This window comes from Eretmochelys imbricata, chromosome 5, assembly GCF_965152235.1.
Source record: "Eretmochelys imbricata isolate rEreImb1 chromosome 5, rEreImb1.hap1, whole genome shotgun sequence".
Taxonomy (NCBI): domain Eukaryota; kingdom Metazoa; phylum Chordata; order Testudines; family Cheloniidae; genus Eretmochelys; species Eretmochelys imbricata.
Window position 1 is genome coordinate 56,850,433 of NC_135576.1, and position 15,274 is coordinate 56,865,706.

The 15,274-nt window shown below is 39.0% G+C and overlaps 1 protein-coding gene across 5 annotated transcripts in view; it reads right to left on the reverse strand.

The window, feature by feature from the left end:
* MEF2C (myocyte enhancer factor 2C) overlaps positions 1 to 15,274 on the reverse strand; it is a 137,275-nt gene that overhangs the window by 26,243 nt on the left and 95,758 nt on the right. For all 5 annotated transcript variants that reach the window (XM_077817176.1, XM_077817177.1, XM_077817178.1 and 2 more), the window contains 2 exons: positions 10,913 to 11,099; positions 8,143 to 8,190 (listed from right to left, as the gene is read on the reverse strand). In XM_077817176.1, the coding sequence (XP_077673302.1) occupies positions 8,143 to 8,190; positions 10,913 to 11,099 (235 nt within the window). The remainder of the gene's footprint in view (positions 1 to 8,142; positions 8,191 to 10,912; positions 11,100 to 15,274) is intronic.

Sequence of the window (15,274 nt, forward strand, 5' to 3'; positions counted from 1 at the left end):
CCTATATATTTTAGGGAAAATATTTCAAGATAAGAATTAACTCCAAATATAAACGACTATAGACTAAAAAAACTTAATTTTTAGCTTCCCCCATGGAAATTTTAGAAATATTGATTACTGTTTCTTTTTCATAAACAGTGATAAGTGGTATATTTGTTAAATTACATATTTCTTCTTACACACATAAGAAATGCTGCAGAAATGAAGAACACATGGTTTCAAATTCATGTTCAGAAAAACTGGTGACTGCATATTCAAAACACAAATCACACATTCCTAAATCTCCATCCTTTCTATGTTATTAAACTAGATCTTCTCAGAAAAGGGCAGCATGTGAGGTAAATTTGCATATATTATATAAAGATAAAGTTAAACTTTTAAGATCAGTTCTGTGCAAGCAGTTGTAAACACAAGAGAAAATCCGAGTTACTGCCTCTGCCATGTCTCCTCTTATTTTGCTCTTATACTTTGAGCAACAGTTCCAGCTATTATCAGGGGACAAATCAGTTTGCAAAAGATGTGGACAACACATGGAATCTGTGGCTTGAATACTTTAATTGGGGAATAATGCTGAAAGTTAATGGGCAAGAGGCACATTAACTCAGTATTGCCAGGAGCTTCTTAGTGCTGCTTTGCTGCAAAATCTGTATTCCCAGCTCCAACGGTTAAATGAATTTCTTGCTTTTCTTTTTGGAGCAAACCCAGAACTGCATTCCAAGATCTAGGAGGCATCAACTATCTCTTTCAGTACGCATGAAATCCAGATGTTTGCTGATTTGCAACACTTCCTTATATTCTCTCTTTCTCTGAACAAAGATGCAGACTGCACAGCAGAAAAAGACAGCATGATACCTCCTAAGAAGATATGTAACCAAAATATAATAGGTAAAATCCTAGCCTCACTAAGTGAATTGCAAAACTCCCATTGACTTCAGTGGGACCAGGATTTTACTCAATAACTCCACATTACTGTTTGAGCATGGATTTTCTAAAGGAATATTTTTAATTGCTTGTGATAAAAATAAAAATGAAATTGATCATGCTTGTCTTTAAAATCCTACTTATAGAGAACTGCAGCTTGTATGACTCACTTAATTGTTCACTACTTGTGATCTTAGGGCTTTCTCCTTAGGAGAGATGTGAGGGTGTTCTCATTATTGACTCAGTCATTCATCCTTTCAATCTATCTTTTCATAAATACAAATATTGAGACACTATAAATTAGAGACAAGGTATGACAGAGAATAACTCAAATCATTCTGTTAACACTTCCACAACTGTTGGAAACTCAGTAAAGGGCCACATTTTCTCGAAGTACAGGCTGAGGTCTACACAGAAAAATGGAGTTGCTTTCAGGCACCTCTTTACGTGAGTGTACATCGGTTAACACTTTTGTGTGCAATTACCGGTTAGTATGTGATTCTGTTTTTCGTGCATGGACTGCAGCTTCCACTCTTGAAAATCTGTTCTCCAAAGGTTTGACTGGGTTCAGTTCACCTTAGCACCAGATCTGCATACCACTTCAGTCACCCAGAGCACAAGTGGGACTTAAATGGTACACAGGCCCTCTGCCAGCCCTCTGCAAAGGTGTGAATTTCAGCCATTGAGAGAAACAAATTTTTCAGTATACTTTATATTTGTTAGGCAAGATCCAGTGCTGCCAACTGTCAGGATTTTATCAGAAGTCTCTCACTATTTGGTGTTTTTCTTAAAGCCCCAGCTCCTGGAGTCAGGTGATAACGGAAAAATCTCAGCTGTCATTAAAAATATTTTTTAAAAAAAGTTTTTAGCCTGCTCACCTGTTTGTGGAGAAAAGCTTGAAAATGTGACAAATAAAAGTTCAAACCCTAGAAGGCAAATCAAAAATCTAACAATTATTTTATTTATTTTAAAATCTCATGTTTTTTAAGACAATCTCATGATTCTTGAATGCTTTAAGTAGGCAATATTGAAAGATTAATGAATTAAGGTGTAAAAAGGTCTTGAGATTAACCAAAGATCCACCATGCATCTAGGTAAGTGGATGGACTATATCCTGAATGACTGTAAGCTCGAAACAGATATACGCAATCTATTAGAATTCTTTGAGGCTGTCAACAAGCATGTGGATAAAGGTGATTCAGTTGATAGAGTGTAGCTGGATTTTCAAAAAGCCTTTGAAAAGGTCCCTCACAAAAGGCTCTTAAGCAAACTAAGTAGTAGTCCTGGGATAAGAGAGAAGGTCCTCTCATGGATCAGTAACTGGTTAAAAGATAAGAAACAATAAATGGCCAGTTTTCACAATGGAGAGAGGTAAACAGTGAGGTCCCCATGGATCTGTACTGGGACCTGTACTGCTGAACATATTCCTTAATGATTTGGAAAAGGGAGTGAACAGTGAGGTGGCAAAGTTTCCAGATGATACAAACTTTTTCAAGATTTGGTTGACTAAGAGTTACAAAGGGGTCTTACAAAACTCAGTGACTGAGCAACAAAATAGCAGATGAAATTCAACACTGATAAATGCAAAGCAATGCACTTTGGAAAAAATAATCCCAGCTACAGACAGACAGATAGATTCTAAATTAGCTGTTACCATGCAAGAAAGAGATCTTAGAGTCATTGTGGATAGTTCTCTGAAAACTTCAGCTCAATGCAAAGGAGCAGTCAAAAAGGCTAACATAATGCTAGGAACTATAAGGAAAGGGATAGAAAACAAGACAGAAAAATACCATAATGCCATTACCTAAATCCATGGTGCACCCACACCTGAAATACTATGTCCAGTTCTGGTCGCCCCATCTAAAAAAGGAACTGGAAATGGTTCAGAGAAGGGCAACAAAGATGATCAAAAGGTATGAGATGACTTCCAGAAAGGAGAGATTAAAAAAGCTAGAGCTGTTCAGTTTAGAAAGGAGACTATTAATGGGGAGGGACATGGGAAAGGTCTATAAAATAGTGAATGGTATGGAAAAAGTGAATAGAGAAGTGTTATTTGCCTTTCCCAAAACAAACAAACAAACAAAAAAAAAAAAACAACCAAGGGTCACCCAATGAAATTAATAGGCAACGGGTTTAATACAAACAAGAGGAAGTACTTTTTTCTCACAACACACAAGCAACCTGGGGAATTCATTGCCATGGGATGTTGTGAAGGCCAAAAGTATAGCTGGGTTCAAAAAAGAACTAGATGAATAAGCTCATGGAGGACAGGTCCACTAATGGCTATTAGCCAAAATGGTCAGGGATGGAACCCCATGCTTGGGACAACCCTAAACCTCTGCCAGAGGAAGACAGAGATGGTTCTCTCCAAAACTGCCCTGCTCTACATTGTCTCCCTGAAACTCTGGTACCGGCTGTTGTTGGAGATAGGATACTGGACTAGATGGACCATTGATATGAACCAATATGGCAGTTTTTATGTTTTCTTTTAGACTGTAAACTCTATGGGGCAAGTACTGTTGTTTACAATATATTTGTACAGCATGTACCACAGAGGGATTCCTATATGATGGGAGCTTCTAGATATATTGCAGTATAAATGGTTATGTTAATAATAATAGTTTTAAATGAATTTCTGTATTTAACATATTCCACATTTATGGCCTGGGAAATATTTTCCCACTGACATTCACCAAAGCACATCTGTAGGGCAAGGATAAGAATTCATGTGTAATCCTTTTAATTTGTTTCCTTTAGCATTAGGTTGGTTGTTTCAGTCTGGATTTTCACTGGAGCCTCAGGGAGTCAGGCACCTTCAGAAATTCCAACCTGATTGTTTTTTTCTCCCGCTCACAGGCTTATTTGGGAACATTGCTTTTTTTTTTTTTTTAAATAAATCTTTGTTTTCGTTACATTTTTTGAAAAGGTGTTGCCCAAAAATCTTCCAACCTGAGGGCTCAGAAATTAAAAATAACTATTACACACATATCTATTTGGTATGAAATAGTAACAGAATATCTAATCCATTTGTACACAGTCAATACATGACTAGTTGAAGTAAAATCAATAGTGTAGCACTAGTGAGTTATGATACTAGCTGAGAAAGAGCAATCCGAGACCCAATCTGGCAAAAACTGAGGTGGCCTCTGGTATGTGGTATGCTGTACTTAATTTTCAGAAGAGGGGATTTTACCACATTCCTCCTTAAGTACTCCCTGCTTGCCCACCTGCCAATTCACAGATTAATATGGGATTGGGTTTTTAAAAAGTACCCGGAAAAGGTTTTCAGAAATGACTAGTGATTTCTGGGTGCCCAACTTGAGTGACCATAAAGAGGCTGGATTTATGGAGAAGAGCTCAGTACTATCTGAAAATCAGTTCCCATTAAGGTGTTTTTGACACCCAAAATTGCTAGTTACTTTTGAATTGCGTATCCCTTTTCTTTTGATATTGGCTTTAAGAAGGAGAAGGTGAGGAAACAGGAATGAGAAAAACAAATTACAAAACAAGAAAGAGAAAAAAAGAAACAGTTAAAATGGCATTTTTGTTGAAAATACTGCTAACCTTATCCCTTTGGAGAATCTCAGGTTGGATTTAAAGGTTCAGGGTCAAATTCTGCTCTTATTTCATTATTATTTACAGTGGTAAACCTGAAATAACTCTTGGCATCTGTGGACTTGTTCCATATTCACACCTGTGTAACAGAGCAGAACTTGTCCCACAATATTCTTCTAGTTACTTTCAATAGAAAAATTAAAAATAACACAAAACTATGTGCTCCTTATGTGAAGTCCCAATACTAGTGTGAAATGTAAAATATAATCCAATTTTAGAGGTAGTGAAAACCAGGAGATCAAAACATATGGGCAAAGAAAGGCCTCCAAAATCAATTGTAGCACTAAGTTTTTAAAGAGCAGTCAATAATTATTTGAAAGCTTCATCCTCTGTCAGGTTTTCAACAATGTTAAACCACTACATGAAATTATAGCTCAGATAATGTACAGCAATAAAAACGCGTACGTCTCATTATTAGCTTCTTGTCAAGTTCCCCGCAACTTAAATGGTTTATGTTTAAGGGTAAATGTGCTTCCTAAAAATTAAAACAACATTGCATACTTTACTATGTAAACAGGTAACATGTCACTTGATTAAGTGGTTATGAGGAAAGGGGTTTAACTCTAAAGACGTTTTACAACATACTGGTTTAGGTCCCAAGAGTTCTTGTTCTTTTCTTTCACTCAAAAATCTCTGGTTTAAGAGAAAGGCACCAATGACATTGATATATTTATAGATTAGCAGCTATACTAAATGGGAAGTTCACTCTAATTTTGCTGGCAGTTGTTACTCTCACATAGAATCATAGACGAATCATAGAAGATTAGCAGTGGAAGAGACCTCACGAGGTCATCTTGTCCAACCCCCTGTTCAAAGCAGGACCAACCCCAACTAAATCATCCCAGCCAGGGCTTTGTCAAGCCGGGCTCTAAAACACTCTAAGGATGGAGATTCCACCACCTCCCAGGACATGACATAAACTGTCCCACTAGAGTTTGACTATGAATAGAATTTATTCTAACAAACCTAAGGTAATCTTGATTTTAGTTTATAAATACCACTATTGGTATTTAATTGTGTAACGTAACAATTCAAACCAACAAACTAACATAGTTTTCAAAACATGGATGTAACTAACTTAAGTAGCTTTTTCTGTTTCCCATTTTCTAGTTATCATGTGATTTGTTAGAGTCATGCCAGAAACTTGTGCCCTTTTGTTGGCCATCAAAAATAGTTTCTTTTTGTAGTAACTGAAATTAAACTTTTGAACAACTTAGCTCTTCTTCTTGCAGTGCATTATTTTGAATATATGCTATTTTTGGATGGTGCAGAAAAAACGCAAATTCATAAAGTTATAATTTGGCAAGAAATAGGAACCCTAACAAATTAAACCACATGATCATGCCATCAGCTTCTAAGATGCCAAATGGAAAAAACACTGGGGTCTCTGTTTTTTCTGAAAAATCGTGAACAAAGAGAACTTTTGGTGTTTATTCTTCTGTAGTCTTATGAGAGAGAAGGCTCTCCAAAATAGTGGCATTGTTGAATGAAGCTACTGAGGCAGACGATTCAACCATATATGACCCCTTATTGTCCTTTGGCCCTATATCAAATCCCTCCTACTGCTTTGCATTTAAGACATGAAGAACACATATCTGTACTGGTGTTTTTGGCTCTTACTGCCAGATAAAGAATGAAGACTATTCATACAATTAAATATTTATGAGACGTTCCTGGTAATGTCCCTCTTACACAGCATTAAATCAATTGACCAGCCCAAAGATACATTGCTTGAAAGCCAAGTGTGTAATAATAGAATAAGCAATCTACATTCTCAAAGGGTCATTCTGTCCTCTTTAGTATACCTAACTTAAAAGAAAAATATACATTAAAAAAGCATGGTCCCTATACTTAGTGTGTTGAGTGTGTCTTCTTTAGACAGCAAAATGTGTATAGATTTGAATGAGAACCAAGAACAACAAAGCCAACTAGACATTTAGAACAGCAATCATTTTAGTAGACACAAACATTTTTTAGAATGAAACACTGCCAGCTTCCCAGCACCTTTGTAAGAATGAAAAAAACAGGCAAACCAATGATGGTGCTACCATGACATGTCTTAACAGGCCAGTAGAGGGAGCTCATTAATAGGGCAATCAAACTTCCTCTCCTAGTTTATTGGCTGTGGTGCCTGAAGCTTCAATCATGTACATGGTCAAAAAAGGGTATGATATGAAACCATCAGACATCACCAAAATGAATCTTTTTAGCTGCATTTATGCAAAATACCAACAGATAATAAGAAAATTGTAATTTTCTAGCATGGTTTTTGTGAGAATAGGAGAGACTAATGGCTAAGAGCCATATGTTCATGTGTTTTGCATGCTGTAGTCATACAGTAATACAAAATGACCTCTTGAAGCTGCAGTGCCAGTTGAAAATGCCTACTGGCTCCACTGTTGTGCTGTTTCAATTTCCCAACATATCCAGCATGCAAGATCTGTGATTTATTTGCATGTGACAAAATAAAAAATGAAAAACAAAAAAAGAAAAAAAGAAGATAAAGGAGAGGTCTGAGGCAAGTTGGGAGGAGTCAGGGAAAAAAAAAGAAATTTTTATGATATATGTATATATATATGATATATACACTTTATGATATAGTGTAAGAGAGTAGAACTTTACAATATGTGTCACCAATTATTGCTACCTCTGGTGTATGGTACACACAGTGAATCTCCACACTACTCCTCTGTATAGCTCCTATCAGCCAGCAGTTAACACAGTTCCACTGCATGTTCTACTGCTCGGCTTTTTCCTGGAACATTCTAGTATTTTGTCATCTGCATTTGTCACAAAGCAGCATCACTGTCCTGGTAATATACTGCAGCATTTACTGAGCCCGGGAGCAGTTCCTACAACATAAAAGCAACATCACCCTGATATTGCAGTCCTTACCAGCAATAGCTCCAATTTAAATCAATTGGATCCAATATTTTCCTATGCCTGGATCTCCTAAAGTCTTTTGAAAATTCCTTGTCTGTTAGTCTTCGATTCCATAAAGCAATTAAGTAAATGTTCAAAGTTAAATACTACTGGTGTTTCATTGCAATTTTTGTAGCTCAAAATCAATACAAATGGCAAGTGCTTAACTTAGTACATGCTGAACTGCTTTGCTGAATAGGGGTGGAGTTAAGCATATGATTAAAATGAAACATGTGCTTAAGTGCTTGGCTGAATCAAGGTCCTGATAAGAGACCCAATCCTAAAGTCATTACTCAAGCTTATATTCACTGTGCAAAATCCTGGTTCATTGAAGTGAATGGCAAAACTCCCATTGATTTCAATAGGATTGGGATTTTACCCATTGACTTCAAAGGGAGATTTGGCAGAATAAGGGCTGTGTGATTGGGCCTAAAGATTTTTACAGAGAAACTTTAGGTTAAAAGGAAAAACTTGAGGACACTCTGAACATGGAAATCTGTTAAGGGTGTGGTTTTGCTCCCATTGAAGCTGATGGTAGAACTCCCATTGACTTGGCAGAGGTGAGCTCTTTTGAAAATCTTATTCTGAGTATACAGGTATTTTAAGACCAAGCCTATGGTAATGATCTGTTGTGGTGCATAACACAAAATAATATTATGCAACATAAAATGCTCTTCTCGTTACCTGCACTGGTGCCTGCACCGGTTGTGAGGTCCCCACCCATCAGGCCACCTAGGAGTTCAAATAAAATAGTCAAAAGGATAATGGCTAAGGTCAAACATTTTAAACAATATTAACATGTTTTCTCTCAGATGACCTGTTCCAATGCCTACTGAAGTTTCTGGACATCTTTTAATAGACTTCAGCGGGCATCGGATCAAGCCCATAATCTTAAAACTGCAAAATGCCCTTTGGAAGGTTTTACAGCTAACAATATTTGTGTCATGATGTCATGCAAACATAAAAATATGTGCAATAGCTGACACTTTATAGAAACTGACACTTTCCAGAATTTTTTTCAAGCTGACATAGTCTAAGAAGCATCCTTATATTTTAAAAAAATCAGACTAGCCCTGATTATACTGGATTATTTGAAAAAATAATTATTTCATTGTTAATTGCATTAGAAAAGCCAAACGTGATAATTCTGCATCGGGTTGGTGCCAGGCAATGACATATTGCAAGTAGCTCTACGAACAAATTAATGGTAAAGAATGATTGTAACACATTTGTGTAATTGTTGATTATAATATTCTTGACCCTTTCGCAGACATTCGTTCTGTAGATTTATTTATTTACTTTTTTCCTTGGGCTGGAGTCCTTGTATGCTTCTTTGAACTCTGAATGCTTAAGGCTGATGTTGCTTCAGACAGATTGAGGGTTGTCTACACTATGAAATTAGTTCGAATTTATAGAAGTCGGTTTTTTAGAAATCAGTTTTATATATTCGAGTGTGTGTCCCCCCACAGAAAATGCTCTAAGTGCATTAAGTGCATTAACTCGGTGGAGGCTTCCACAGTACCGAGGCTAGAGTCGACTTCCGGAGTGTTGCACTGTGGGTAGCTGTCCCACAGTTCCCGCAGTCTCTGCTGCCCATTGGAATTCTGGGTTGAGATCCCAATGCCTGATGGGGCTAAAACATTGTCGCGGGTGGTTCTGGGTACATATCGTCAGGCCCCCGTTCCCTCCCTCCCTCCATGAAAGCAAGGGCAGACAATTGTTTCGCGCCTTTTTTCCTGAGTTACCTGTGCAGACGCCATACCACGGCAAGCATGGAGCCCGCTCAGCTCACTGTCACCGTATGTCTCCTGGGTGCTGGCAGACACGGTACTGCATTGCTACACAGTAGCAGCAACCCATTGCCTTGTGGCAGCAGACGGTGCAATAGGACTGGTAGCTGTCATCATCACGTCCGAGGTGCTCCTGGTCGCCTCTGTGAGGTCGATCAGGAGCGCCTGGGCAGACATGGGTGCAGGGACTAAATTTGGAGTGACTTGATCAGGTCATTCTCTTTAGTCCTGCAGTCAGTCCTACTGAACCATCTTATGGTGAGCAGGCAGCTGATACGGATTGCTAGCAGTCCTATTGCATCATCTTCTGCCGGGCAGGCAAGAGATGAGGATGGCTAGCAGTCCTATTGTACCATCTTCTGCCGAGCAGCCATGAGATGTGGATGGCATGCAGTCCTTCTGCACCGTCTGCTGCCAGCCAAAGATGTAAAAGATAGATGGAGTGGATCAAAACAAGAAATAGACCAGATTTGTTTTGTACTCATTTGCAAACACCCGCCCCCGCCCCCCGTCTAGGGGACTCATTCCTCTAGGTCACACTGCAGTCACTCACAGAGAAGGTGCAGCGAGGTAAATCTAGCCGTGTATCAATCAGAGGCCAGACTAACCTCCTTGTTCCAATAAGAACAATAACTTAGGTGCACCATTTCTTATTGGAACCCTCTGTGAATTCCTGCCTGAAATACTCCTTGATGTAAAGCCACCCCCTTTGTTGATTTTAACTCCCTGTAAGCCAACCCTGTAAGCCGTGTCGTCAGTCGCCCCTCCCTGTGTCAGAGCAACGGCAAACAATCGTGCATCTGAGTTGAGAGTGCTGTCCAGAGCAGTCACAATGGAGCACTCTGGGATAGCTCCTGGAGGCCAATACCATCGAATTGTGTCCACAGTACCCCAAATTCAACCCGGCAAGGCCGACTGAAGCGCTAATCCACTTCTCAGGGGTGGAGTAAGGAAATCGATTTTAAGAGCCCTTTAAGTCGAAATAAAGGGCTTCATCGTGTGGACGGGTGCAGGTTTACATCAATTTAACGCTGCTAAATTCGACCTAAAGTCCTAGTGTAGACCAGGGCTGAGTGAATGATCCTAATCCCCATTTATCCTGCTCAGAGGTGACCCCGAATCATCACCAGCATGGAAAGCAACCTTTTGTTTATACACTTCAGCTTGGAGATGGCCTACCATTTACCAATCAATGAGCTTGTGAATACATACAGAATCACAAATGTTGTATTTAGCCTCTTAACTGATGTTTAAGTAATTAGAGGCCTATTTTACTTTCGAAGATAAGGTTGCCCTGATCACACTTAATTTTTCAAGTTTATGAAAAACAGTGCAGTGGCTTTTTGCATGACACAAGTAGATGAGCTGCCTTTTTATGTAACAGCAAATTGTCTGCCTTTCATTCTTTATTGATTTCTTCATTCTTAGCCAATACTCAGATGTTTCCAGAACATTATTTTCAGGGCTTTATTTTATTTTATATATCTGGGTTAGAAACCGCATAAGCTTTTTCTTTGATTACTTTAACACAGTAATTTTGGGCACACTGTTATGACTGGTAAAAGAGAATCCTGCTTCTCTGCGTACAGTTTAAAGTGATAGAAGATGCACTGGTACTCTGATAATAAACAACATTGAAAGAAATGGGATTTAATAGAACCTACCTGTGTTTCCTGCACTCGGAGGCCGATGTGTCACACCAGGAGACATGCTATTTCTCTGCAAAGAAGGGTGGGCCAGTGGCAAAAGGTTGGGGTTACCCAGCGAGCTGACTGGGTTATTGTATACCAAACTGTTGTGGTTGGACACTGGGATAGAAACTGGCATCTCAAAGTTGGGTGGCGGAACAGCCTGTACAAGCAAAAAAGGGAAACAAAGACAAGAATAGTACAGAAGCACAACAGTCTTCAAGTACAGTTACTCTATATTTAGTTCAAATATTTTGTAACTGGTGGTTAAAACATTAAAAAAAAACACACCCTAACAATCAAGAGAAGAATTTAAGGCACTAAGAAAGGCTTTTACAAATGGCTTTACAAATCATGATTCAATATTCCTTTCCTGCAGCTTGTACATCTCCTTTGTGAGTATTGGAAGGTTTTTTTCTCCACTTTGTTTAAAACAAAACCCCACTTCATTAGACTTCATTTTCCTTCTCTTCCATTCAGGGAAGTCATAATTGTTCATTTGTGATATCTTAATCTGGTGTCACAGATGACTGTAAGATCAAAGGTACATGATTATGATGACTTCATTTCATGGAGAAAAATGAGAAGGGATGGAATGCAAAGGAGAAAGCTTTTAGTTTCAGCATGCGTTGCTTTAGCAACCAGAATCATGTTAAAGGCACAAACAACTGAATTACTTTTTAAAAAAAGTTTTTCCTTAGTCTGGAATGGGCTTTAAAGAAACAAAGTGCTCCCCAAGGACATATCAAACCATAGTGTAAAATATACATATCCAGGATCCTTAACTGACAGTTCTTTTTTTGTAATGCCTTTTCATTATGCTTTTATCTTCATTTAAAAGTAACATCCTCTTTATATATATATATATATATATATATACACACACATATACACAGTAATTTTCATCCTGAAGGATCCCTTTAAATAAAGCAAATTGGGCCAAGTTATGCCTCTTATTACTCTAAACAGCGTGGAAGAAGGAGAGAAGGTGCAGTGCCTGAGTGGCAGTGCCAAGAAGCATTTATTAGACATTTAAAAAGCACAATCTAGTGTTGCCAATTCTCATGATTTTCTCATGAGTCTTGCTTGTTTTCTTAAAGCCGAAGGTTCTGGAATTATGTGGACACGTGAGAATTCCTGTTTTTGTTTCTTAAAAAAACAAGTTTTCAGTCCTCTTGGTTGCAGAGAAAAACTTGAAAATGTGACCTGGGTGCATCCTAAAGGTTCAAAAACTAGAAGCAACTAAAAGGAACCCCAAATGTATTGTTTTTTTAAAATCTCATGGGTTATAAGCCAAAGTCATGAGTTTGGGGGGGGGGGGAAGGGGGTCTGACTCAAGATCTTGGAATGCTTGGGGCTGGTAATACACACCTGGGACCTGGAGTCATTGTGATGAGAGATGTCCATAGTGCAACAATCCAGTTGTGCTGGACAGGGGATACATAGCCTTGTCCATGTCCCACCCATAAATACATCCTCTGGGGCTGGCTATTCAGTTCTGCAGGCAGTGCTAGCTCAATGCCCTGCTTTGTGTACTAGAGCAGCAGTCAAATTATGGCTGCCTTACGCTCCCTTTCCCTTGTCTCACCTCTCAGGGGAAGTATAATTCAGGCCTAAATATACAGGAATCATTTTACTTACCACTGAAATGCAGCAAGTGAATAATAGCACACAGCAAGATTTCAGTTCAGGGCAAGATGCAAAGGACATGTGACATGAGTACCTCCAGACTCCAGGTATAATTCAAGGTGTTAATTTTGTTCTCTAACATGGTCTGTGGCTAGGGTCCTGGCTTTAAAAAGACTGCCTCTGTCTCCTCATGCTGCCATGACAGCTGAGCGCAGCTGGGGTACTCGAGCTAACTGACCCCAGATTAAGTGTCTAGGGCCAGCTGGCAGGGCATTCTCAGTGGGGAGCCCTTGACTCTGGAACTAACTTGCCCTTTGCTACAACAGAGCTGAAGTCTGTTTCCCTAACGGTCAATTTTCTGAAGAGTTTGTTCAAGGAGGTGGTTTAAGTCTGTGTGGAAGAGAGAACTATTTTGAGGAATATCCTTCTGCTATTTTTAGTGAACAAGAAGCAAAACTGTATGTTTACATTCTGTATCTGGCCCCTGAATTGTACTAGATAGCTTGTATTTCATAAATAAAAAAGATAAAACAAATAAATACATACTGAAAACTATAACGGATAAATACCATTAGAGTGCTCTGCATCACATTTAGAGACAAGGTGCTTTCTGTGTGCAGCACCCTAACCTGAATTGTTATGTTAATAACCAAAACTTTGCCTACATGTATAATTTTTCCTGCAAAAGAAAGTTTACAACACACACAACACAGATTAGCTTCTCAGAGTGTGTTATGACTGTAGGCCCGATTTCTTGGAAACACATAAATAGTAGGTAATTCAAAACAGTATATGAGTAGGTAGATATGTTTAGAAACACAATGGGTGAAATTCATCCCTCCTGGCACAAAGTCCAAATAACAGCAGTTTGGGAGGGGAACTCCCTAGGATGGAATCTACCCTCCACAGCACAGAGGCAGGCCATTAGGCTGCAAGATTAGCCTCTCTTCCACAGATATTTCAGCCATGTGTTGCATTGATGGCTGCTGTCTTTCCAAAATGTTTTGGCCCACGAATCCATGTCAAGGTGGATCCATTAGCTACACTTCCAGCCTACTGCTAATGAGTTGACTAGGAGCCCCCTATCCTGGCAGCATGTTTAGGAGGTGTGGCAATTCCCCTCCAGGCTCAATCTGCCCACTTCTCTAGCTCTGTTGGGTCCAAGCAACACTTAGGGGCTTACATGTGCTCTCCCGCAGTTCAGAATTTTGCCCACTGAGTATGCAGAATGATCCTGTCTGCTTCACCTTTGCTATGATGCAGACAAAGCCCAAGCTGCTGATCATGGCTACACAGCTAATGAGCAGTGTTCATTCCTCTTCCCCTTTTTTCCTTTCCTACCTCCTTAATCCCTACCTCTGCTCTCAATTAAAATAAGCATCCAACTAAAAATATGACTAACAACACCGTGCCAATTCTTCACCAGATTAATTTGCTTGTATCCTCATCTCCTGCTCTTTGTCCATTTGTGTCTTTAGACTGCAAGCCCCTCAAGCCAGGGATTGTCTCTGTTCTGCACAATGGGTCCCCGATCCTGACTGCTGCTTTTACTACTGCTACTATACTACTGTACAGACTAATTATCACCGAAACATATGAGCACTGCCAAAGCAATTATTAGGTCCTCTTTTGTCCTTCTCTAAAGGCATTCTTAGATGACCTACAGAATTCATATCCCTCATTACTGGATGTACATATTGCAGCTGGCTTCGCATGCTTTTATGTAGTTTGGATACTGTAGGGCTAGTTTAGAGCACACTTTGCATGCAGTTTGGCTATGGTTAGGTTGTTTACTCGGTGCTTTTATATGCAGTTTGGCTATGTTAATGCTGGAATTTTGTTTTATTCCTTCTGCAGTCAAAATATATGGGACATAAAAATCAGTAATGAGTTGGGTAAACTGTGGGGTCCTCCTGGGCATCAAGGCTGGCTGTATAATATTACACTGCAGAACCAATAACAACCTGCTGCAAATTTGATTCTCTGGTTCTGGCTGCCTAGAACTTCTGTTTACAGACACAAATTTTCTCGGCTGGGCTGTGCAGGACCTGGTACAGATCCCCACACCACTTCTGGTGGTGAAACAAGGGTTAGAACATTCCATGGTATCATTAGTTCAGCCTTAACTGATGTGCATCTGTGCATCTGATATACTTCAAACATGTGGGTGACTTTTACATATTGCTCAACTTTGCCCGGTCTTCTTTCCATAATCAAATTGCGTGTTAAGTTGATGTGAAATTTCAAATGGGTGAAATCACACAACATTGAGCTAGAAATTATGGTCACAATTTCTTGTGCTAAATTTTGCTAAAGTTTTTTGCCAATTTCAACCAGGACTTACCACTACATACATTCAGAGAGAGAGATTCATAGATGCTTTCTAGTGGACTATTTCTGTCCCATATGCTTTCAGCACTCTTCTAATAACTACAAATAAATATATAATTATCATCAGATGTTTTAGAATCATATAAATACGCATCACTGAAATATTCTGTGGAAATATTATTGGCCTTTTTCATTAAGAAGAAAAGCAAAGTTTCTTTTCATCTGCAGTATTTTTGTTTAATTACAAGTCCAGGAGCAGGCCTAACCTTTGCCTTACATTTTTCTAAGCCATGATTAAATGGTTTGATTTGTTTTCACTCCCCTTTCCACCCCTCCTCCCCCAGTTTTGCTCCTTTTCCCACCTTCCTGCCTGCCTTT